The sequence below is a fragment of the Meleagris gallopavo genome, chromosome 11 (assembly GCF_905368555.1).
Source record: "Meleagris gallopavo chromosome 11, MGAL_WU_HG_1.1, whole genome shotgun sequence".
NCBI lineage: Eukaryota > Metazoa > Chordata > Aves > Galliformes > Phasianidae > Meleagris > Meleagris gallopavo.
In genome coordinates, this window is record NC_139414.1 from 23,327,367 (window position 1) to 23,353,742 (window position 26,376).

The 26,376-nt window shown below is 37.6% G+C and overlaps 3 protein-coding genes across 10 annotated transcripts in view; 2 read left to right on the plus strand and 1 right to left on the minus strand.

Moving 5' to 3' along the window:
• TM4SF18 (transmembrane 4 L six family member 18) lies at positions 1–9,470 on the plus strand. Of its 2 annotated transcripts, none has more exons than XM_085233393.1 (5): positions 1–178; positions 2,044–2,133; positions 2,728–2,870; positions 4,327–4,507; positions 9,340–9,470. In XM_085233393.1, exons 1-5 carry the CDS (start codon positions 2–4, stop codon positions 9,358–9,360), a joined length of 612 nt encoding a protein of 203 aa, XP_085089519.1. In that variant the 5' UTR covers position 1; the 3' UTR covers positions 9,361–9,470. The 2 variants fall into 2 exon arrangements, with proteins under 2 accessions (XP_085089519.1, XP_085089520.1); XM_085233394.1 differs by lacking the exon at positions 9,340–9,470 and adding an exon at positions 4,917–5,812.
• On the plus strand, positions 5,946–26,233 carry CP (ceruloplasmin). The gene is made up of 20 exons (XM_031555037.2): positions 5,946–7,339; positions 9,340–9,511; positions 10,577–10,821; positions 12,235–12,447; positions 12,903–13,076; positions 13,718–13,972; positions 15,061–15,226; positions 15,500–15,639; positions 16,215–16,355; positions 16,481–16,692; positions 17,245–17,395; positions 18,244–18,456; positions 19,420–19,627; positions 21,129–21,268; positions 21,654–21,782; positions 23,002–23,108; positions 23,387–23,603; positions 24,236–24,375; positions 24,570–24,732; positions 25,672–26,233. Exons 1-20 carry the CDS (start codon positions 7,324–7,326, stop codon positions 25,740–25,742), a joined length of 3,273 nt encoding a protein of 1,090 aa, XP_031410897.2. The 5' UTR covers positions 5,946–7,323; the 3' UTR covers positions 25,743–26,233.
• The window catches only part of HPS3 (HPS3 biogenesis of lysosomal organelles complex 2 subunit 1), a 40,371-nt gene continuing 22,911 nt past the window's right edge, over positions 8,917–26,376 (minus strand). For 3 of the 7 annotated variants that reach the window (XR_014885716.1, XR_014885713.1, XM_085233385.1), the window contains one exon: positions 8,917–13,567. The gene's annotated coding sequence lies outside the window, so the exon portion shown is untranslated. Of the gene's footprint in view, positions 13,568–13,999; positions 16,794–16,826; positions 24,610–26,376 lie in introns of those variants that run through there. The other 4 variants (XR_014885715.1, XR_014885714.1, XM_085233386.1 and 1 more) reach the window with 2 other exon arrangements.

Genomic DNA, 26,376 nt, shown 5'->3' on the forward strand with positions numbered 1-26,376 from the left:
GATGGCTTTAGAAACATGTGGAAGCTGTTTGAGCTGTCTGCTGGTCCCTCTTGGGCTTTGGAGCATTGTTGTTAATGTCCTTTTATACTTCCCTAATGGGAATGCTTCGTATGTTGCTAGTTACCAGCATCCCAACTACGTGTGGTATTTTGAAGGCATCTGTTTCTCAGGTGTGATGGTAAGTGCTGATTTTATGGATCTTTAATTATTTGCAGTAGAATTGCATGTCATATTCAGTTACTGTGCAGTGAGATAATTACACTTTTAAAGGAAGTATGGATTTCTTTCTTGCAACACTACAGGAAAAACTTAATCAAGCTGAAGAAATTGTGAATATATTGAATGACATGCTGTGTATGCTACTTTATTTCATATGTGTGATTTTGCAAGGCTGATTTATTTTTCCTGTTGGCTTTTTGTTTGTTTAACTTACACTCGTGTTACTGAGTCATGCACTATTTTGATTTGTTCTTTTATGGACATAGAATTAAATCTCTTTAGCAAGGCAAAGAACTGTAAAAGCCTATCATAACTGTCTGTATGTTTTTAAGCTCTGTATACAGAGGAGTGGATACAGTTCACAATGTCACTGTTATTAGGCTAAATACAGAGAATTGTCTCACTGTGACTGGTGTAGGTGTATTTTCCCCATTGCTTTTGTAATATGCTCATCTGCAGTAATAGTATGGCGTTGGCTACTGCTCATGCTGCTCACCGGGTTCATAAAGATCTGTAGCCTCAGGAAAAGAAAGCAGTAAAGTAATAAGAGTGTGAACAAAAATCAGTATTTGAAAAGGGCAAACGTGCATGATTTATGTGTTTTTATGATGTTGCTGAACTGCGAGAGATACAAAAACTTTATTTTTGTAATTGAGTATTCTTCCTAAAACAGAAGAAATCCTAACTTTTTGAGCATAGGGAAAAGGGTATCACACAAAGGATTTTAATGGAGAAACATAGTTGGAAAATTTAGCAGAAAAAAAGTTAACTGCAAAAGCTACATTCATACTTTGAAATACTTTTAGCCTGCGGATCTTCAACAATTTACTACTAGCATATATTTTTTCCTGTTACAAACAGAGCAGTATGTTAAAGCAGTTGCTTGGAGGGGTGTCCAGTACACCTGGAATCAACTGCCCCAGGTGTGGAAATGTAGTTCTGCCATTTGGCATGGGCTGATTCAGGTTGCATTGGAGCAGGGAGAAGCTCTTGAGCACCTGCAATGCATTAATTTAAATGTATTGGAAGAGAAATCATTTCACATGGGTATCTGAGCAACAACAAGCTTTTGAACAAATAACACGGGAGATAATGATATAGCCTTAGTCTGGACAGGACAAGATGTAAAAAAAAAAAAAAAGCTCTACACTGCAGCATGGGAGAGTGGTCCCACTTGGAGCCTCTGACTGAAAGCCCCAGGGGAGACTCAGGGTCAGTCCGAAGGGTTTTGGAGTTGAGGATGCAGAGGATCCAAGGCTCAATATACTCCAACTGAAAGAAAGATATTGGTAGCATATGAAGGGGTTCCAGCTGTGAGAGAACACATCTCTTGGCTGTGAGAGAACAGTGCTAGACTTTAGCCAGCATGTTTTGCTAGAGCTCATCCCAGCGGTAAAAGTGCAAATGTCAGCAAAGCTTCAGGTGGCTCATCTTATGTATTTCCAAACAATGATTTACCTAAAATGCTGCTATGACTGATACCCATTATATTTTGGAATTAGCTCTTAGCTCTTCTTGCAGTTTTTTACTAACAGCCCTTTCAAGTGACAAATCCAGGGCCTTCTTTGTTTTTCCAAACCGTTTCAGAAACACTGCTCATTTGTCCTTATTCAAAGGAGTGCCTTTCTGAGTGGCAGCTTGTCATTCTGGAGCCCAAATCTTCTTTATTGAACTTCTAGTATCAGGTTTAAATAATCCAATAACCAAATGGAAGTTCAACATACTACTGACTTTTTTTTTTTTTTTTTTAGCACATATGCTGGTAAGGAAAAATATTTGTCTCACTACAGCTGCAGTCATCTCACTCACTGTGTTCCCTTACAGATTCTTCTGTTGGCAATAATTCTCATAGCACTGGAGTGTAATGCATTCTATCGGTGCTGCCAAAGTGAGAGCTGTAACAAAACCTACAGAGTGAGTCTATCTTTTATTTTTGCTTGTCTCTGGCATTTGTTCTACATGGCTTCCTGCTCCTGTGTCTTTAGTACATCCTCCTCCTCTGCTCTGGTTCTGCTGCTTTTCACAGAGAAGGATTCTGAGTCAGGTTGAGAGGTCACAGAAAGGGCAGCTCTTTCCTGTTGATGCATATTCAGGATGGAAAAAAATCTTTATAGAATGAAACAAGATAAAATAAGAAGGCTGGAGTGTTCTAACTAAATAGTTTAATCTCCTTGTGTTTTTTTTTGTTGTTTTTTTTTTTCCCAGTACCAACTCAATATGCAATATCTGGGATGCAAACATATTAAATATGTGCTTGTATTCCTCTTGCATTCGGGGATATAGCTTTGTAGGAACATGAGTTTAAAAAAACATCAATACTTAACTGATATTGTGAAATTGCCTTACACAGGCAGAGTAAAGATAGAGTTTATGCTTACTGATCATTGCCTAGTATTTTTCTCTCAGAAGTGAAGACTGGGACAACCACATGTGAAATTCAACCCCAAAGAAGTAGATTGGCAGGGAGAGTGAATACATATTCATACAGAAATATTTTTCTCTCTTCAGAGTTTTATTTCAATTGTGCTAGCCATGCTTGGAGTTGCTTTCTCTGGATACAGTTGCATCATTTTTACCTTGGGATTGATCCAAGGCCCTTTCTGCAATTCATCCAGCGGATGGGATTACATCTTCAAAGATACTGCTGGAGGGTAAGAAACATCAGTTTTAACTAGTTTATTCTACTGTTCAACAGAACAATGGTCAGACAAATTCTCTCAGGGTTTTTTACACAAAATGGCACAGTCTCTTGAACACAAAACCTATACTGTAAGACAACTTTAAGTTGTTCAGTGAGCAACAGAATCTTCAAAGAAGGGTATTTGCCTCCTAATGATAAATGCCTAAAGGTAAGAATCTTTGTACTGATCAGACCTGGAGGTCTGTAGAGACAAGCGACCTTTATCTGGTGATGATCACAACTTTGTGTAGTAAAGAATAAAAGATTAGATGCACTGTAGTTGTATACTTCCTCAATATTCTCTCAAATTCCTCAAGTTCTTCATTCAAAGATTACGAATGTCATTTTAACATTTAATAACTGAGGAGGTTTCCCTTTAACACCTAAACTCAATGAAGTCTGCAGTTTGATCATTGGAAGGTTATGTGTACAGCTGCAGTGTCTCATAAAACACTTGAGCAAAGTGCTGTTGGTGTTTCGGACTACAGAAGCTTAAAACATTTCATAAGATCAGTAATGTGGGGATGCTTCCACCAGATTTTACATTCTCCCTTTAAAAAAAAATCAAAGTTTTACAAGACTTGAATTTTTCAAGACGTGTGATATCAGGCTCTTCCACTTGCATGTGGATGTGCTGAGGATTAAATTTGTCAGTGAATCATAGGCACATTTCTTCAGCATAAACAGGAGTAGTTCCTATAATACAGGTATAGCCATCTCTGACTCTGACATCCTGAAATGCATCCTGCAGTCTCTATTATGTATTGCCAGCCTTACTATCCCGTTTGAAAATACATGTGCATAAAAGGGAAGCTTGACTTTAACTTAAAGGGCCAGGTGCTGAGCAATGTCTTCAAAATGATGAATGTTTAGAAAATAACCATCGCTGAGCAAGTCCTTCTAACAAAGCTTCTTGCAATGAACTCAGTTAAAAGGGCACAGCTGGCACATACCATTCCTCAAGGATGCAGAATGTGGCTCTGGAAGTTGCATATGGTGACACACCTCAGCTCTGCCACCCAGGCTGCATCCACTGGTCAGAATGATGACATTTGGATGTTCGTACTCTTTGCACAGTAGTTATGTCATCTAGACATAATCAAAAGCTGAAATTAAATCAGGGAAGAAAGTCCCTTCTTTAGACTTGGCTTCTTCCTTTGGGAGGGAAAAAAGAAGCAAACATCTCTCTAACATTTGGGTGTCTTACTGGGAAGTTAATGAAGCAGTTGAGGAACACAATTCATTATTCAGCTGAGTTTGGCAAACTTATCTAGGACTTACTCTACTATAATGAAAGAGCAGCCCTAAACTTTAAGCATATAAGGCATAGTATGGGTTTTCTATATAGTAAAGGTAAAATAATATGTATTTAAATTTAATTGGAAAAGTCACATTTAATTTGCCTCACGTTGCTTTTTTTCTGATAGATACCTCACAGATTACTCTGCTTGGTCTCAGTGTGCTGAACCTGCTAATGCTGTGGAATGGACCATCATTTTACTCTCCCTTCTGATGACTCTTAGTGGACTGCAGTTGATCATCTGTTTTCTTAAAGTGGCTGCTGAGCTGAAACGTACGCTGTGTGGGACCTATTCTGTTTTTATTCAGGTAACAAAAGACCTGAGGTAATTCCTTCAGCATCTTAAAGGTCAGTTTAGCTTCAGCAGTTTCTTCAGTAGATGACCTTTCCTCTTGGTTTATGCATTCTCTTTGCTACTGCATATTTAGCAGAAGATATGTGCTGATAGTAAATCTGCTGCATCCTAGCCATCGGCCATTCAAGGATGGCTGACTGCTCTCTCTAGCCTTTAGCGCTATGATTGATGAAAAAACGAGGCTGAGAATTTTACTCCCATGTGAGCAAAAGCTTCTGTGCAGCCTTCTCCTATCATTCGTGTGCATGAAGAGTTTAGGTTAGGAGATGAATGTTTAAGTCAAGCAAGATATATATTAGCTTGAGCTGAAAGAAAAAGAAAATAACCAACAGGCCTTACGCTTCCTTCCTTTTCATTTGCAGGCTGGGATTCTCTGAAAATGGCAAAATGCTGAACCACTGTTTTCCTAAAGAAAAACTGTTTTCTTACCTGTCTAGTTGTCTCTGGCAGTGATGTTTTTTTAACCCTCCAGCTTGTTCTGACAGTAGGGAGGTTTGAATACTGCGGAACTCCTTTTGTAGTAAAACCATCTTCTTGGGATAAACTGCTGTATTTATAGTACCCTCTTTTTATGTAGAAAATGAGAGTATTTGTTCTGAAAGGGCCTGATTCAAACCCTAGCATGTCAAGAGAAATTCTCCCTTGAGAATTAGTTTGCTGGACAAAACCATGGTTTCTACATGACTGAATTTTAGTTATAGACAGACCATGATGGTCATGACTGGCAGAAGCTCATGGTGCATTTTCTGTCCTAGAAGCTTATTAACTGTACAAAGCAATTTCTGAAAAAAAAAGGCTAGCAAGTCTTACCAAGGTAAGGCATCTAGGTCTGACTGAAGATGAGATATGCATCTCCAAAGTCAGCTATACTAGTTAGTGTGCTTTAGTAGGTGCCCTGGGATTCTTTTTTACTCAAGAAGCAGGCTTTTTTTTTTTTTTTTTTTTTTTTGCTTTTAATCAAGTATTATGAGAATTTGGGAATATATGAGGAAACCCTGTGAATACCAAGTGCTACCTTGTTAGTACTTGTAAATATCCTAACTTTGCTGCAGGAGAAGGCTGACATTCTTGTTAATAACATTCAGAATTTCAGTAATTTTAATTCTGTTTCAAGACAATTCTGAGATTTTGTATTGATATTCCTCTGGCAGATATTTTAAAAAGCTGGTTTCTTTCTGCAGAAATTGAGTAATGTATATTAAATTTTAATTAAGTTTATATGAAGTTGAAAGAAGTAATAAAAATTTACTGATGTTTATGAATGGGTCTACTCTTTTGGATGACAACTCAACGTGGCATGCATGTTCAGAGATGTGCTAAAAAGGCATGATGACAAAATGGGGATTCTGCAACAGCACACTTGTTTTTTTTTCCCTAGGCATAAATGTGTCATATCATATAACTACTTAAATGATAATCTCACATTATTACAGGTTTATGAATATTGTTTGAGGAGAGGTGGCAAAAAAACCCACAAACTGAACAACCAGCTCTTGCTCCTTCTCAGTATCCTGGAAAATCTTGTTGACTTTGTGCCTGTAAACATTGGACTTACTCATTTTGAAAAAGTTTGAAAAAAGGTTTTGGTTCTTTGGATGAAAACTGATACGTGTGGAGCATACATTCAGAGTAGAAAGCCCCTAAAATTGCAAAATAGTTGAAGGGCTCTAATTCATCCAGGAAATCAAATGGCGTTCTACTCAGATTCCAGCTCAGTCATGGGGAAAATACAAGCTTATTTTTAGACATACAGGATCTATTGAGGTAGATTTTTTTTTTTATGCCGGATAAGAGCAATGTAATAGCTGGAAGCTGCTGTTGAAAGCACTTAACCCTTTTTCTTACTGTTGTATCTATCCTCTCCACTTTCCAGTAACATCTGTCGCTTACAATGAGATATCTTGAGAGTATGTGACAGAAGACACAAAGGTTTCAAAGTGTTTTCTGTAGTAATATTATCAGCAGTAGTGACAATCTTAACCACTGGCAAGGCTTGGCTGTCCTTACTTCATGTTTTTACTGTGTCTGTGCCCTGTGAATCTACATTTCTGCTCTACCATACGCTTGTGTCTCCTATTTTAGTGGCATAAAACAGAAGAAGAGATGTGTGATATAGTTCTTGTTGAGTGTATCGATTCTGCAACCCTCTTTATCCATAATCCAGATACTGGCATTTTCATTGTCCTGGTCAAAACTAGACTGCGACTTGACTTCTGAACTTTTAAATAGGCAGTTTATTCATTTGAAATTGATGGTGCAAGTACTAAAAGCTACAAGTGGGTTTTTGACACAGATTTTCTAAAGGTAAGGCAGAGTTAAATTTGATCTAATCACTCAAAGACTCCATTCAATCCTAAATATACAGTCATAAACGGTATGATATACATCGGTATATTGCAAGCAGTAAATATACATCTCATAAATGGTGCCCAGAAGCAAAACAAACCCAAAACAACAGCACAGCAAGATGATTTCTGTGAGGAATATTAACTGACTTGAAATCTATACGTACCTGATGGTGATGTCTGGGATGTGACTGGCCCTCCAGCTGCAGAATACAGGCTTCATCCCAACCATAGAAGGAAAATGTGACCTGTGGAGTCTGGATAAAGCTCACACCATGCTGGCAGACAAGAAGCCCTGTTTTGAAAGTTTCTTGAACCTGGAATGCGTGCACTGTCTGCTCAGATTTACACATTAAATACCCCATGGTACTCCTGGAAGAAAGCTGCAGATTGGAGTTCATAACTGTCTGTTAGTGAGAAGTTGATGCTGAAACCTGGAGGTAAGATTGTCAGCAGTTCTTTGCAGTTCTCAAATCAAGGCAGAGTAATTGGAGAGCATCAAAGCCCTAAGACAAAGAAATGCTCATATTTTTACCCTTAAATAAATAACAGGGTCTCTAGGACAGTGGTTGTGTGCATTTTCTTCTCAGTCCAGTGAGAAGAAGTCCACATTTAAACCAAATAGCTCACCTATATGTGCACATATATTAGCTGTGTATTGAGGAATGACATTGAATTTCAGTAGTATAAGAGGTTAACTTTTTTTTTTTTTTTAGCCTCCGTTAGTTACAAAGAGGAATATGCAGCCTCAACAAACTGACCTTTCCACTAATAACTGACTTTCATCTGTGTAAAAGAAAAATAAAAAATCTGTGTGGAAGTTGTTCTGAGCTCATTATACCAACTTGGGAAACTCCAAAATTTCATGATAGATCTAGTCAAATTTCAAAACTTGGCTTTGGTTATGGTCTTTTAGACAGAAGCAGGACTTTTCCATTTAATTCAGCTGTTCAGAAGGTTCCAAAAGGTGATACTGTGGTGGGGATCGATGTTTTCTGCATGGATTGTGGTTACTATTGGTAATTTGTCTATATAGCTTGGTCCAGGTACATAAACTTCAGATTTCTTTGCTGTTAAAGGAAACCTATTGCACTTTAGTTATGGTCTGAATTTTAGTCTTCCATCCAAAATAATCATAATTATGAAAATAGCTTCAAAGATGCTGTCATACAGGGAGGTGTCATTTTTAATGTGTGATCAGTGCTCAGAGTGCAAAAGAGAATTTAAGAGAGCCCAAGTGACTCTGAACAATTTTTTTTAAAAGAAGCGTTTACACTTTGCAAGCTTTCAGTTGGCCCGAGATGTTTACAGCTTCAGATGAACCACAACAGCATGGATATATGCTTGAAAAGAATTCCAAGTCTGGTTAGGTGCTTTTTAAAAGTCCCGGGTTTAAGGTTCAATTCTGTTGTTTTTCAATGAAACTAGTCAGTAGAGAATGTTTGCCTAATTTGAATAAAACAAAAGTATAACTTTTAAGAACGAATAGTAAATTTAGATAACAGTAGCTGTTAAGATAATCTTGAGCTTCATACATCTATTGTGCTTTTAATCATTGAAGAATGTGGCTTATCAGTCTGGTAGCAGGCCTGAAGGAGGATAACATAAGAAGTTAATTCTGTGGAATTTCTGAGCCTATTTTCCATTCGAGCAATACTGAAATTGCTTGGAAATGGAATGCAACCATTCCCCTGCCTTGGCCTCAATCCTTGAATACGTATCCATTTCTTCTTTAGCTACATTTTCCGTAGTTTGTTCTAAAATTATGTTTATGTGGGAACTGTGGTAGGTTAGCAGAGCCTATCCAAGTATGCATCAGTGTCTAAATGCTGATCTGACAGCAGTAACCTCAGTCCTCCTTCATCCATCTCTGTCTTGCCAGTTCAGTAAGTGCTGTACAAAGGGGAAGCAGAAGAGAGCTGTAGATTCAGAAAGCACAAGGTAAATGTGCAGCAGAAGTCCGCACGTGCAGGACCTGCCTTGCTTTCAGTTATGTCCACACAGAACAGACACAGCGTGAGAAACTGATGTCATTTATTGCTTTTCAAAGTGCACTTAAAACATTATGTTCTTCAGCCAGTCTTCACAGAAATTATTTTCTCAAAGTATACAAGCTACAGAGACAGGGATAAAGACAATGAAGAAGGTAGTTAAGCTTATTTACCTTCAATTAAACTACAAGATTTACAATCTGATAACAGTCTAAGTGGTAATTTGCATTCTAGTACTTGGCAGAAATGAAAAAAATTCCTTTGAAGATTACGAGAACTAACAAGGTTACCAGAATCTCTTGTTTACACTTCACGCACAGAGACATTGTGCAACATTTTATTATATTCGCCAAAGCAAATCAGGGGAGTAAGGGCGGGGGTGGGAAAGAAAGACCGTATAAAGGGAAATTGCATGTACCCATTCTCTGTCTTTATTTCACGCTTTCCAGAGGTTCGTGAATGCAGAATGAAGCTGTACTTGCTGAACCTTGTGCTGTTTTTTTGCTGTTGCCGAAGTGGGGCGGTGACCAGGGAGTACTACATCGGGATTGTAGAGACAGCGTGGGACTATGCTCCTGGTAGTACTGATATCATATCTGGACAACGTTTTGCAGAAGAAGAGTAAGTAATGTAGCTCATACTGATGGAGTTTTATTTAATAGCGTTGTCTGCTTTAGGTGCTAGGACCAGATTAAGATCTGGTGAAGTCAGTGAAATGAATTGTGCTAGTGTCAGTGAACTTGGTGGCTGACACACAAGGGAGAATTTACTTTTTCCTGACTTGCTTAAGAACTAAATTGCAACTCTCTGCTGATTAAAAATGTTGTACCATGTAATGTTCTTTTTGTGACTTTATCGTAATGAAATGTTTATTAACTAGAGGTAGGGAAATAATCATGTGAATGCCTAGTGTTATTTTGAATTGTGTGGCAGTGATGAAGGGAAGGCTTCTGCTTTTACATTTTTAAACTCAGAAGTTTAACACATGAAAATTTTTCTGTTGGGCACAATTTTCCTTTTTAAATGTTCATTGTTGGCAGTGGTCACTTTCTTGTGGAGCTGCAGCAGCTGGAATGTTTCATGCAAGAAAGGCTCTGTGCAGTATGAGAAATAGAGGATAAGTGTGGTGAGGAGAAAGGGGATACCCTGAAGACATAAATAATAAATAAAGAAAACTCAGATATCAGAGGCACCATAGAAAGTACTGGATAGGAAAAAAAGTAGTCATCCTTTCTATTTTTTCAGTGCTTTTAAAATGAAGTAGAACTATACTAAATGAAGAGTGAAGAAGTATATCACAAATAAGAAGAGTCTTCTCCTTGCTGACTGTGAAGTCAACATAACATGATACTTGTTGGTTTTATCTGGCTTTGGAAAATTATGCAGAACTTGAAGCACATACAAAAATGTTGAGTAGGAAGACCTGTTGTTTGGCCTATAAGCAGCAGAAAATTGTATCAAATACCCTTATCTTCAGTCTACAAAATAGGTAGAAAAAATTCCTGGTGTGTAGCATTTAGTCTCTGAGTGCCTGAACTATTCAGGAATATGAATGTATTTGCTTCTGAAGACAGATTGTGCACAGTGCTACAGAGGCCCGGTCTTTGTTTGAGATCTGCTAATTAGCACTGTTCAAGTATAAAGTGAATATCTGATATTATAGATGTTTGTGTATTTTCTTTACAGGCAAGCTGAAGTCTTCCTTAAAAGAGGACCGCAAAGGATAGGAAGCATTTATAAGAAGGCTGTCTACACTCAGTACACCAATATTTTATATGATGTGATAGTTGAGAAACCTTCTTGGCTGGGTTTTTTAGGCCCTATCATTAAGGGAGAAGTTGGCGATTCCATTGTTGTTCACTTGAAAAACTTTGCTTCCAGAAACTACACACTACATCCACATGGTGTGAAATATACAAAGGAAAACGAAGGTAAGCTTGAGTCCATTCTGTGTCAGAATTGAACAAAAGCTTTGTCATCAAAGATAGAACTGCCTAAGCGAATTATCTTCTAAAACAAGATGCACTCAATTTAAAATAGAAGCTGAGTAAGACCTTTTGGTATTTGTTCAAGAGTGAAATACTGAGCCAAAAGCGGGGTTCATATAGAAGGCAATTTTAGATCAACATCCACCTGAAATAAGAGTAATGTAGGGATGTCTGAAGGAAAAAAAAATGATGCTGTTGTAAAGGAAATATTGTTTGTATAAGTTATAACTCTTAACGGTATTAAGAATTTTGAATTACATACAAGATACAAGATACACAAGTTCCTTAAAGCAGAGAAATGCCTTCAGCTTAGATAAATAAATTCATGAAATAGAAAGCTGTCACGCTTTCAGATGTACTGTAGCAGTGCTACTGGTATTAGTGAAGACAATAGTCGTTGGCAATAGTGGGAGATTTTCAGGCTGTGAAACACTGCTGCAGTTTCACTGAAATTAGTGCATTCCTTGCATATTGATAGGCAGAAAAGTCACCTTCTCTTCTGGATGATTCTAACATCTATAGAGTGTTTTTGTAGCATCTTTTATGCATACAGCAACCCATGAATGTGCCATCTGTCAGAAAGAGCAGCATGTCCCTCCTGAGGAAATACTGTGATTCCAGTTTCCTCCTTGAAAACTACTGAATGTAGTACGATGACATCTAAACCTGAGGCTGTAGCTTGACAATTCACCCTGCTAGATGCACCTCACTGAGTAGTTTTCCATACTATTATCTGCAAGAAAAACTCCACTGCAATATAGCCACTGGAAGTTTTATTAAGATGCCTTAAAAACTGTGTGAATTATTGAGTAGATACTGTCAAAAGTAGTCTTTGAAAATTTTTTCAGTGGGGAAAAATTTATGAAATACTAGTTCAACATCTAATATTTTTAAAAAGTTTTCATTACATCAAATATGAGTTGGTATTGACACTCTATGGGAGCAGAACAGCATATTGTATGGTAATATATAGAATAATGTTTACAATTTTACCACTGTTGCTCTTATTTGAGCCACACCTGTATTCCTTGGAGTGGAATGCAATGTTTTAGAATAGATTCCAAGATCAATATTTAACAAATGTTTTACAAATATTTTAGCTGTTGTCTCTTTAGCAGAAGTACATTGTGCCCTCTTAATAAAGAACTCAGTTTAAAGTTATTTGTCAAAGCGCACCTGCAGAACTCAAAGTCAAGTAAAGGAACTCTAGCAGAAGGGAAAGGTCTATCCATCTGAATTAAAATTTGTTTTACCTCTATTCGAGGTTATTGCTGCATGTAGTCGACTTCAAAGCACTATTCTGACACTGTATTGTGAAATGTGTTATGTTAATATTGGCTGCGTGCCATTCCTCAGGTGCTTTTTATCCAGACAATACCAAAGGTTTTGAAAAAAGAGATGATGCTGTGAAGCCTGGAGGCCAGTACACTTATACGTGGGATGTGACAGAAGATCAAGGTCCTGCTAAAGGAGATGCAGACTGCATAACCAGAGTTTACCACTCTCACATAGATGCTCCAAGAGATGTTGCCTCAGGGCTTGTTGGGCCTTTAATAATTTGCAGGAAAGGTAAAATGTGAATTAACTACTGCATATGTAATGTGATTGATAATGGCTCTTGATAAATATAAATGAACTAATTTTCTGGAAGAGGAAATTACAGTTCATTTTGAAATAGTGGATTTTGTCTTGTCAATTAGCTGCCTTCTAATAGCATGGGATTTAATTTTATTTTTGTGTGCTAGGCAAATGAGTGAAATGTGTTCATGCTAGTAATGCAAAAGTGTAACATTGATATGCAGAGCAAATGTTTTACATTATTATCTCATACAATATTTATTCTTAGCAAAGTTATTTCATAGTGTCTGTTAAAACCAACTTTTGTTTCCCCAACATGGCTGTAAGTTTATACATATAGTCACACTCAAGATAAACAACAAAATGTCAAGTGAACAACCATCATCCTTATTGATACTGAACAGATATTTGCCAGTTGCTAGAGAATATGCTACTTTCTTTTTCAGGTGCAATGAATAAGGACAATGATAAATATGTCGATGCTGAGTTTATCCTTATGTTCTCTGTGATGGATGAAAATCTCAGTTGGTATCTAGAGGACAATATCAGGATGTACTGTTCTGAGCCTTCCAAAGTTGACAAAGATGATGAGGACTTTCAGGAAAGCAATAAAATGCACTGTGAGAAAACTTAATATTAATGTTACTTGCCATTGATGTTAAGAGGTATTGGGTTTTTTTTACGGGTTGTCTCTTTTAAAGATTTTTTTTTTTTTAAAAACAGAACTTTTTCTTGGAGAATTAAACTTCTTTTAAAATAAATTTTTTCTTTTAAAAAAAGGAAAAAAGCTATGACCACTATTGTACAATCAAACCTTTGGAACTGCGAAAGAAGATTCCTAGGGACCAAAACTTTTTTTTGGCAGTAAAATTTCCTTGACACCGTAGAAAGTTTCATAATTTAGTTTTGCTTCTAAGTCATAAACTATACTACATAATATTGCAGTTTTGAAAAATAGATTTTATTGTTCGTGTCAACAAAAAGTACTTTGGGCTTGTTCTTGGTTTCCAGAATCACAGCAGGAGCTGCAGGTAGATGTGAAGATAAAGATTGTGTCTGATGTTGGTTAATTTTCAAAGGTCCAGTGTTTTGTTCTGAGATTCTCTTTATTCTGAAAAATAGAGTAGTGGTTGTATGTCACTCACCTTTGAAGTAAAGATCCTGATCTCTGTGAATGTAACTAATAATTAATGTGGTGGTTTTTTTGGTTTTTTTTTTTTTTGTTTTTGTTTTTGTTTTTTTGGTTTGTTTGTTTTTTAAGCAATCAATGGGTACATGTATGGATACCTCCCAAATCTCACAATGTGTGTGGAAGATAAAGTAAAATGGCATCTTTTTGGCATGGGTAATGAAGCTGACATCCATTCAGCCTACTTTCATGGTCAGACCTTAATAGAAAGACACCATCGAGTTGACACCATTAACCTCTTCCCAGCCACATTTATTGATGCTCTCATGATACCAAGAAATCCCGGGGAATGGCTGCTGAGTTGCCAAGTGAATGACCATATAGAAGGTATGGAATAAATCACAGACATCAGGATTTTTTTTTTTTTCAGCTTGAGCTACCAATTTAATGAGTCTCTTTCACATGACTACTGATGTGGTTATTTGTTGGACAATGTTCTCCTCAAGGTAAAAAACAAAAAACAAAAAAAACCCCAAACAAACAAAAAAAAACAACCAAACAATATAGCAAATGAAGTCCTTACAAGTGTATTAGATAGGCTTAGGAATGTACCCACAGAATCAAAAATATTGTTATTGTTAATGGAAATGGTTATCAATTGACAACAATTGGCAGCACTGCATTTTTGTATTACTTGGATTTTAGATAAACAATATCTTGATGTTTACCTCTTACTGATGGTAAATGATCACAACATTCTGTTTGCCAACAAAGAAGTTAGTGCTAGTTTCATGTTTGGGCAAGGACACAGGACAGAATGGTTATCTTGCCTAACAGTGACACATTCTGGAAAGAACATTGGCTAATAATCAGAGATTATTTGCATTTGTCTTCCTTGTATCTTAGTGTATTTCATATGGTCTTTTAACCATATGAAATACGTAGAAGCTAATGCCACACTTTCACTTAGATGGATACGGATCATGTAAGTTACAGAAGTCATTGTCACAAAAGTCAGAAAGAACACAGAACTCAAAATCAGGCTCTAGGATCTGCAAATTCTGACACTGGGAGGAACATTTTGTCCTACAAATTCAGCTGCCCAGGACAGAAGTTTTTAGATAACTAGAGCATTCTGCAGTATCTTGATGTGGATGATGCTTCATGGGCAACATGAAAATCCTACGAATTGGCCCAATTTAGCTGTAAAAGGGCACTTTTTTTTTTTTTTTTTTTTTTTTGAACAGTTTGTACCTTCAGCAAGGAGATTCACTATTGGATCTGTCTCCTAGGGTACAGAGACCTAAGAGTTTCACAAGTGAGCCAATAATTAGATTTAGAGAAAAACCTGGTCTTTTAGTATCTGGTTTAGCAGGAATTCTCTAGGTAAGAGAAAGAGCTATTAGAATCACAGGGGAAAAAAAAAAAAAAAGAATTACAGCTTCTTTAATTTTCTTACATCATTTTTTTTTCAGGTGGTATGCAGGCCCTTTTTAAAGTAGAAGGTTGCAGAAAATCCACAATAAATCACAATGAGATTACAAAGATAAGACAGTACTTCATTGCTGCTGAAGAGATTATCTGGAATTATGGCCCATCTGCCTTTAACCATTTTACAGGACAAGAATTAATTGCTGACAGGTAAACGCCTCCAAGAAGTTTCACTTTCAAGCAGATTTGATATGAGCATGCTGAATAGGAGTAAACCTTATGGTAGAATTTGCCTTTAAGTAGAGTTTCTCATTGTCCTCAGCTCTGCTTAAATATTAATGCTAAGATAAATCAGATCATTTTTTTTCCCTTGTGATCTTAAGATAAATTCTGCTGAACTGTTAGTAATATCATTGGGTTGAAGAGAAATTGCAGTGTCATGATTTGAATTTTTTTGCATCCATTCCAATTTCTTTCACACAGTGAATCTTCAGTATTTTTTGAACGAAGTGAGACAAGAATTGGTGGCTCTTATAAAAAAGCCATATACAAGGAATACACAGATGGTACTTTCACGGCACATAAAAAAAGGCTCCCAGAGGAAGAACATCTTGGTCTCTTAGGTAAAATATTTAGAAAGATTTTACAATAAAGATTTATCAGAGGAAAGTATGACTTCTGCTGACTGGCCAATAGTGCCCTTTCACCTCCTCCCTCCTTGGTGCTCCCTTCCTCCTTCAGACACTGATGCTTGCAGCTTGCTCCAAAAGCCACCTCAGGGCGTATGCAAAGTTCTTAAAGGGAATGCTGTGTTCATCCCCAACTTGCCTGAGGGAGTATGCCATGGTCTTCAAAGGGCAAGCCTGAATTACAAAGCCAGACTAGGCAATTCTACCCCTGTTTATAAGCTGGCTGCTTCTGACACTGTTTAGGAGTAAGTTTGAGATTGGTACTAATGTCTGCAGGTCCCTTTCCAAAGGGAGGAATTGTCCTGTTTACACAGGCCTTCATGGGAGTGTACAGTCCAGTTGCAGCTGGGATGCCGTGAGACGTGGGCCATGTAGCAGGGACCTTATCTATGGCCAGACAAGCTCAGGGACAGTTAATTTACAATGGGAAAAGCAGGCAGCCATTCCTATGAGCTCGTGGTGATTGCTACATCATTTGACACAAAATCAGATCTTGTGATCTTTTCTAGGGCCTGTTATCAAGGCGGAAGCGGGCGAGAGCATCAGGGTGACTTTCCGAAACAATGCCAGCCGCCCATTTAGCATCCAGCCCCATGGTGTGAGTTACCTAAAGAGCAACGAGGGAGCGCTGTACAGAACTGCCTCCAGAGGTGCGCCTGTGGAGAGAGACCTTGCAAGCAGCAGAGAACAAGCTGTTGCATACATTAATGCATTAAAGGTGAAAAAATAAACAGGTTTCATTAGGCTTAATTCCTAATTTTGATTTCTATAACAGATACTGATTCTCCAGCCTCCTATGTCAGTCCTGGTGCTACGTTTACATATGAGTGGAATGTGCCAGAAGATGTGGGTCCCACAGACCAAGATCCAGACTGCTTAACTTGGTTTTATTACTCGGCTGTGGATTCAGTCAGAGACACCAATTCAGGCCTTGTGGGTCCTCTTCTGGTATGCAGGAAAGGAGCTCTACTTCCTTCTGCAAAACAGGTCAGTCAAAGAGGAAAAACGTGGAAGCATTTGCCTCACTGTAACTGAATCTGCTTTCTTTTCCTGGACTGGGCTCTGCACATCACCATCCAGCCCATGCACTGAGAGGAATATAAAAAATGGGGGAAAGAAAGTTGTTTTGTTCTTGTTTTTTTTTTTTTTTTTTTTAAAAAAAAAGCAAAATCAGCCTGGTTGCAGATAAACACTGTGTTACGAAATCAATGTCACGATCATTAGCCTTCAAGTCTTATGTAGGATGAAAATGACTAGAAAACTGTAGAAACTTTAAAGGTCAATATGTAAATCTGTTTCTGGAGGTGGTTCCTGCTGGTGGAAGGGCCATCAGTAGCAGATATCTACCCACCTCAGACTGCAGGTAGATGGCTTTAGGGTCATCTGAATGAAGTTTCAATGCATGCATCTATGCTAGTTTGTGAATTATACTCAAATTAATATACCCATTCAATGATTTTATTGTGTTTTTTTCCTTTTTCCTGGCATGATCTCTTCACCAAATTTTATTTTCCTTTGTGCTATTTTTTTTCTCAACAGAGAAGTGTGACCAGGGAGTTTTTCCTACTTGCCACAGTATTTGATGAGAATCTGAGCTGGTACTTGGATGACAATATTTTGATGTTTACATTAAATCCTAATGAAATTGACAAAGATAATGAGGATTTCCAAGAGTCTAACAAAATGCACTGTAAGAAAATTGGTTTTTATACTTTGCTAGACAAATGCTTCCTTTCTACTGTAAGTTTTTTTTTATTTTTGCGAGCTCATAGTGGAGACTGGGAGACTGTATGATAACAGAGATGCTAGTTTCCTTTCAATTGGAACATATTTGAAAGCAATTCAAATCAGTGTGGTTATCAGTTCGAAATGTACTGACGCAATTCAGTGTCAGCAGTGGACTATTTGGCAGTGTTACGTACCTCTCTCAAAAGACATGAAGGAATGGGGTCTGTAGCCCATGTGCATTCCCTATGAATGCAGCCAGGTAACAAGAGGAACTGACCTCTGCCCTATAGAAGATGTCGCTGAAAGGAGTACTTTTTTGTCCACAGCTGGATTTCTTTACCAGCACTGTGGACGCCTTACAGTGAAAGTGGCATTTCTACTATTTACAGAGCTATGATAGTAAGCATTCAAGTGGCATCTGGCAAAGCCTTAGCCTTTGGAAGGTCTACACAGGAGTAAGAATTATTAACTTGAACTAGCAACGTTTGGGACTATCTCTGTTGTGTGAGTACAGAACCCCTGCAGTATAAAGCAGTGAAGATTGCAGGTGGTCAGGTCCCTGTGCTTTAGACACTGGAAATGAGAACAGTTTGAAACTGTTTCTAAGTACCAGGTTTAAAAAGCTGTTTTTGCTTGAACTGATCCTCTACTTTAGCTATTGTGATAAAGTATTTTAATATTAATATCTTTGTCACTCTAAGACACCACATTAAAGTTATATTTATTTTTAAATATTTAAATGTAATTTAATTTGTATTGCAGAATTAAGCTGTGTTAATCAAAGTTGGGTTTACTTGTTCAAATCAACAGCCATTAATGGTTACATGTATGGAAATCAACCTGGTCTAGAGATGTGTAAAGGCGATGTGATTTCCTGGCATTTGATGGGCTTGGGGTCAGAAGTTGATGTTCATGGGATATACTTTTCACAAAACACATTCATAACAAAAGGAACAAGAAAGGATACGGCAAATCTATTTCCACACACATTTGTTACAGCTATTATGAAGCCTGATTCTGAAGGTAAGTGTCCCGTTTGGTGGTTGTTGTTTGGTTATTTTTTTGTTTGTTCTCAGCCTATATCCCAGACAGAGCAGTATTACGCAGCTACAGAAATTCATTGTAGAGCTTCCTCTGACTGGCATAAAAACTGCTATTGGCCTTTGCCTGGCAAAGGCTCTCTTGCCACAGCTCACAACTGAGTGATGCAAACACTCCCAGTGTTACCAAAAACAGACCTTTCCAGGAAATCTGTTCTTTAGCTGAAGCCCTTTGATGTTCTTGTATAGCTCTGCCACTAAATGGGCAGGATCCTGATTTCCTTCTGAACCTCACCAGGTTTTGGGAGTAGTCACTCTACTAGTTCCAGTGTGCTGTTGTCTTCATGTGCCAAACGCTGTAGAATTGTACCCGTAAAACAATTAAGAGCAGGCTTTTATTTCATCTTTTTTTTGTGTATGATAGTGCCTTAAAAAACACAGGTTTGACCATGAGTACATTGAAGTAATTTCTGAAAGAAATGGTGTGGAGGTATTTTTAGTTTTGAACAAAATTACTGAAAGGAGTAAAAAAATGTAGACCTTTCTTCCTTTCTGGTTCAGCAGGACTGACATACAAGATATCTGAAGGCTTGAAATATACTGTTTCGTGTTTAGAAACTGCTTACCTGTGAGCATGTTATGCTTAGATAGCAACTGTAAATAGCAGATATTTTGATCTGTGGGGACGCTAAACTGTGTATAGCTGTGTGTGAAGAGTAGCAAACAGTGTGCAAGCTCTTCATGCTAAAGCTTTGATTTTCTTAGCTTCTCCATCTGTGCTGAATTGTAGTAATACAAGTAGTCATGTTACACAAAGAATTTCGATGTTATATGAACAATGGCTTGTGTTTTGGTCTCTAAACTCTAGATCAAAAGAGATAATACAGTTTTAAGAGCAACAAAAAGATTTTTGTCTTGAAGTGTTAACTTCCAGTACAACCTCTAGGAATTTTTGAAGTATCGTGCCTGACAACGGACCACCACAGAGGGGGCATGAAACAGAAATACAAAGTGAAACCATGTCATTGGTGGAATGTGGATCCATCCCTATATTTGCACGAGAAGACACATTATATTGCCGCTGTGGAAGTTGAATGGGACTATTCCCCTAACAGGACATGGGAATTTGAGCGGCATCAATTTCACAAGGAAAGGTATGTTAAAAATGCTGCATACAAGGGAGGAAAAGAACGCGCAGAATGCAAAGGAACAAGTTCTCCTCTATACCATTTCCTCTTTGCAATCCAAGCATTTTCTTTTCAAGTGAGCCCTAAAAATACACATGCATTTATGGTCCTTCTCTGATAATGTTGCCATGTGTCCTAGTTTTAGTTGCAATAGAGTTAATTTTCTTCATAGTGTCTGATATGATGTATTTTGGATTTATAACAAAAATCAACACTGATATTTTAGTTGTTGCTGAGCAATGCTGTATGCACACAAGGACAGTTCAGGTTTTCAGCCTCTCATGTCCTGCCAGAGACACAAGGAACTGGGAGGGGACACATCAAATCAGGACTGCTGACCTCAATGGCCAAAGAGATATCCCATGCTGTATGGCATCATGTGAAAAAAAAAAAAAAAGTAAAACTGAGGGGAGCTGGCCAGCAACTGCCTGAGCATTGTGGATGAAATGGTCCAGCTGCAGATTCTATTGGATCCTGGGTATTGCACGTGCATTTATTATTTGCTGCTTTTGGTATTATTGTCCTTGATGTGGAATGCTTAAGGTGTCCAAAAAGTTGTAGATAGGACTATTTTGTCCTGATATGTGATTACTTACAAAACTTAATGTTTGTGTGTGAGTAAGGTTCCTTTTTACTCCTTTCATGTATTTAGTTTACACAAGACACTAAGTTTGTGATTGAATCCATTCATTGTGAAGCTCATCACCTTGTTTTGTTCCCAGTATTTGAATCTCACTGAGTGAACTGATGCTATCAAATAATTCAAGCCAGTTATCAGAAGAGGAGGAATAATGAACTGATGAATTTGTGTGTGCCTCTTCAGCCTAAAAGCTTAATTTGAGAAGTAGATAGTAACTGCCTACAGTTACTGATTTTATTTTAATGTTTTATATTCTTTTCTTTCAGCCTGATAGCAGATACCCTTGCCCTGTATACCACAGCAAATTCTCTCAAAGTTCTAAGCACAAGTAATATGGACTATGCTGTTAAGAAGCTTGTTCTGGTGTTAGTTTTTTCTTTTTTTTTCTGTCTCCAGCCCCAGTGATATCAGCAGGGAAGCAGTGCCTCATTTTTCAACTCAGCAAGTCATGTAAACTTTACAAGATTTAAGCTACATTCCAAAACCGTAGAAGTTACTAAGGGCTTTTATTTTTTGGTATGCAAATTGTTGGATGACTTCTTGCCATTTGAATTCTCTCTCAGCTAAAGCACTCAGCATTCTCTCAAATTCTATAAAGTTAGTCTGTTCATAGTGGTGTTGGTTTTTTTTTTTTTCTCTTATGCCTTATGGGATTTGCCAACTTAATAAGAATGTTTTCATGAAGATATGGCACATGAGATTACCATTCCACTGAGTTAGATTTTTCTTTGATGGCTAATTTAATACCTGCAAAAGATGGTATAAAATACATGAAGAAATGCCAGCTATGTTCTCATATCTATTTACTGGGGTTTGTTTGTTTTTCAGCCCTGGCAATTCATTTTTAAATAAAGAGGACGCATTCATTGGCTCAAAATACAAAAAGGTAGTATATCGTGAGTACACAGATCAGACATTCAGTACTCCAAAAAGCAGAGCAGAGGAAGAGCAGCACCTTCAAATTCAAGGTAATTCAATTTGAACAATACTGAGTATAGATCTAGCCACACAGAATATCCAAACCTAGGGGGAACTGCTGCTTACAGTGCTTTCTTTAGCAGATTTCATTGCTTGTTTTTTGGGGGGGGATGAATGAGCAACCTATGGGTTCACTGCCTGATTACAGTATTTGCGAAGGTACTGAAATTTACATCCTTGTTTAATTGCTTAACTTCAACTGCTCAAGTTGGCTTATCATTGTGAATGCACGTTATCCATGTCTAGTATTTTGCTGAAATATGATTTATATCCTAATGTTGTTGTGTGTTTCAGCACAGTAAGCTCTGTCTCTCTGCTCTGAGATTATTTACTTTATTTACAAAATCACCTTAATCTATCTTTTCAATTGAACAGGGCCACTGATTATGTCAAGTGTTGGAGATAAAATTAACATAGTTTTTAAGAACCTGGCATCAAGACCTTATTCTATACATGCCCATGGAGTGAAAACAGACAGTTCTGTTGTTGCTATAACCAACCCAGGTATCAAAGCATTCCTCTGTTATTTCTACATCGAGCCTTCTAGTAAGGTTTAGCAAAGCTTTACTTTTAGGGCAGCAGAAAAGACTTGACATTTGTTAGTTTGTTATTTTTAACCTAGTTTCTTACAATTTTGATGCTGATTATGGCTGAGTTATTTCTACAATTAAAATGCCCCTCATAACTATTGCTATGTGTCTAGTCCTTGACATATCAGTAATTTTTTTGACACAACTTGGCCATGCCTTTTATGAAAGAAAGTAGATTTAGTGACATAAGGAAAGCATAGCTTATACTAGCTATTATTTTAAAACTTCTTCTGTGATCTTTACAAAGGATACAATTATTTCTATTAAGCATGGTAAAACATGCCATTGCTAATGGTATCCTGGGCTCCATCAGATGAGCCAGGGGGGCAGCAGGGGAGCTCCATCAGTAGACCAGCAGGGACAGGGAGGTGATTGTCCCTCTTTACTCTACCCTCATGAGACCCCATCTGGTCTACTGTGTCCAGGTCGGGGCCCCCAACACAGGAAAGATGTGGAGTTGTTGGAGAGGAGCCAGAGGAGAGCCACAAAAATGCTCAGAGAGCTGGAGCAATTCCTCTATGAAGACAGACTGAGGGAGCTGGGCTTATTCAGCCTGGAGAAGAGAAGGCTGCAGGGTGACCTCACTGCAGTCTTCCAGTATTTAAAAGAGGATTATAAAAAGCAGGGGAATCAACTTATTACTTGGGTAGACAGTGATCGGACAAGGGGGAATGGTTTTAAGCTCAAGGAGGGAAGGTTTAGATTGGATGTCAGAGGGCAGCTCTTCACAAAGTGGTGAGGTGCTGGAACAGCTGCCAGAGAGGCTGTGGGTGCCCCGTCCCTGGAGGTGTTCAAGACCAGGCTGGAGGGAGCCCTGGGCAACCTGGGTTAGTACCAGATCTGGAGGTTGGTAGCCATGCCTGTAGCACAGGGGTTGGAATGTGATCCTTGGGGTTCCTTTCAACCCAAGCCACTCTGTGACTCTAAACAGGGCAGCCACATAGAACATTGGCAAGAAGCATCGGGATTATGCAGAAGGGAAATAACAAGAAGAAACTAGCCAGTGCACTACTTGGGAAGAGGAAGATCAAGACCAATATAAGCTGTAAATGGAGATAACGCTTTGTTTCAGGGCTTCTTTCTGTGCGCTTATCTGCAAGCTTCTACCTTTCACCAATGTTTATTTAATTTAGGTGAAACTAAAATGTATGTCTGGAAAATATCAGCAAGATCTAGTTCTGAGAGAGATGATTCACACTGTACTGCATGGGCATACCATTCAACAGTGGACATCATTAAGGTATACTACTAGCATCAGTCTGAAGAGTTGTGTTCATGACTTCAGCACAGATAAACTTACAGCAAAAAGGAGAGAGGTTTGAAACTCCTGTTTATCAGTCAGGTCGTTCCCCCACTACCATGCCTTTGAATTTAAAGGTCTCTTGAATAATGCAGTAAAGTCAGAGCAGAATTTCAAAGTCACACTCTCTGGTGTTCTTGTTCCCTGGTTCTCCTGCCATTTATGTATGCTTCTAGCATTTGTCATTACTAATAATTATTTTTTATTTGTAATTTCAGGACACTTACAGTGGATTAATAGGCACACTTGTTGTGTGTCCTAGACATTATTTACCATCATCTCATGCTAGAAAGAAAGTTCACTTTGCTCTTCTTTTTATGGTTTTTGATGAAAATGAGTCATGGTATTTGGATGAAAACATTGAAACCTATTCTGCCAACCCACACCTTGTTGACAAAGAAAATGAGGAATTCCTTGAAAGTAACAAAATGCATGGTATGTTTCCTAACTTAACTATGTAACTCTGGAGACATAAAAACATGTGTTTGACATTACTACATATAAATTGGACTTTTTCATCCTCCTGATTTTCCAGTTATAGGGTAGAAAGCGAGAAAAACTTCACTCACTGCTTTACACTGTTCTACTGCTCCTGCCACTGAATTACATATTTTAACGTATGAAAATAAATAGTTCCATGTAATGGAAATGCGGACATTTTTGAGGATGAAAAGATTAAAATGTAAATTGGAAATTTTGATGTTAGTAAGTAACTAATCTGAATAGGTTGGTAATGTAATGTGTATCCTGAAAGTGCGTCTTCAAAAAGCTTATCCTTTACAATGCACCACAAGAAATACAGACTTTTAGAAACTTAAGTAGTGGCACACAGTAGCACACTTCCATTTTAACTGCTTCTTGCTTTCCAGTTAAATATGGAAGACATAATCAGACTCATTTCATAATATGCTGTCCTTTCTTTTTGATAACAATGTATTAATACCTTTTAAAAATTATTTTGATATACCACTCAAAGCGGTTCCTTTTTGCCTAACTATAGCTTTTCACTCTCTTAAAGCCTTGAGAACAACAAGAAACAAAATCGTTTTCTCTTTCCCTCTTTTTAGCCATTAATGGGAAAGTATTTGGAAATTTACATGGTCTGACTATGCATGTTGGAGATGAAGTAAGCTGGTATTTGATGGCAATGGGCAACGAAATAGATATTCACACAGCACACTTCCATGGCCACAGCTTTGATTATAAGGTAACAGTTCCTTTACATTCATTTTTGCTAAGAATGTGAGGTAGAGCAAATAAAAAGTCAGATGAAATCACATACAGCCATTTCAGATGGGGTATGATTAAAAGACTTGGTGGGAGCATGACTAAAAGGCAATTCATGTGACTGCTGTCTGGTTATGCCACACAGTTCAATGATGGTTTCTTCTCATCTTGAAGCAAACAGGAATTTACCGGGCAGATGTCTTCGATTTGTTCCCTGGAACATTTCAAACAGTGGAAATGATTCCACAGAACCCTGGAACATGGTTATTGCACTGTCATGTTACTGATCACATCCATGCAGGCATGGAAGCAACTTATACAGTGCTTCCAAAGGAAGGTAAGATCTTATCTACCCCAATAATGTTCATTATTCTTAAAGATGCAGTACAGAGCTCAAGGACATGTTCTGATCTGATCACGCTTACTTAAGTACCACTGCTCAGAATAAAGAAAGAATCTAACGGAGTGGACGCTATTTCTTCAGCTCCCCATCAATGAAATTAAAATGGCAGTTTTTTACGTAAGAAAGAACTCGTCATGAGACATAGAACTTCTGTGCCCAAGAAGTACTAATGAAATCAGACTCCTTCTCACTTTTCACTTAAAACAAAAAGAACTATTTGGTGAAAAAAGCTGAAGTCGCCATTCAAAGTACTGAAAAGTTAAAGTAACATTTTTCTTTTTAAAAGGCATGTTTTAGCCTTACAAACACTACGTAACTATTACTGTTACTTGAGCTAATCCTGCCTGTGAAAAGAACCTGAATCCTGAAGAATTTTGAAATTTCTTTCTTCTACAATGCTAATACAACTTTAAAAGCAACTTTCATGTACTAAAAAGACAAAGCATAATAGGTATGTATTATCTAAGTTGACTAGAGCAGTATTACAGAATGTGTATGTCCATGTGTGTATATATGTACATCATACAGTGGTGTATAAGTACACTAGCAAATGCAGATTAGATTGTTAAACACTATCTTGTTATAGAGCTGATTTACACGATACACTGTGACAAATTTCTGCATATAATAAACTAATGGAGTACATGTAGAAAAAAAGACTTGTACTTGAAAATGCTGCACATAGCATTTTTCATAATCAGCTCTTATATTCTGGTGCATTTTATGCCCTTCAGTGTACTTTGTTTTTAAATCAAATTCATAATGTGTAAAAGGTACTGAGATCCATTGCCCTCATCTTAGACTATGCTGCCTATATGCCTATACTCTTCTTTTGATGAGACTGGAAAAAAATAAATGTTTTTCCCTTCACAGACAAATGGTCTTTGTTCTCAAGATTATTCAATCAATCCAAGTGCAAAGGCACACCAGATGTGCCAGAATGAAGAAAACCATTTACTACAGTGATTCTCCAAGATCTACTTTCAGTATTTCTCAAGCAATTCTTCACTATCTCCTTTCCATGTGTTTAAGAAGATTTCAGTTGATGGGCCACAGCTACAGAGACCACAGACTGAGGCAGCTGGATGAGTATAATAGCTTGCAGTTTTCTTTAAATAAAAATCATAACTTGCAAGGTAGCCATGTGTTAGGTGATGCCTAATGCATGTTACTTAACTACTGGAAAAGCCAAATGAAATGTACTTTGTGAGGATTTTTGTTCTCAGTTTGTAACTAATTCTGTGTTTTAAAAAATAAATAAATTGTTTTAGACTAACACCTTAGTAGTCACTGCATGGACAATTGGAATTTTGGAATTTGGTTATCATGTTAACTATTGGTTATTGAATTACAGTTTTATCCAGTAATGTCATTCAAGAAAGTGAATTTAAAAGATGTAATGGCTAACTCATTAAATAAGACATTTGTGTTTTTATGTTGTGAAAATAATTGAGACAAAAGTTAGGTGAACATAAGCCTGACTGACCCCATGAAGGTAAAATACAGCGAATGTACCTAAGAGCTTTGTTCCTATGTATTCTAAATAGCTACTGCAGGGGACACAGCAGCCAGCTCTTG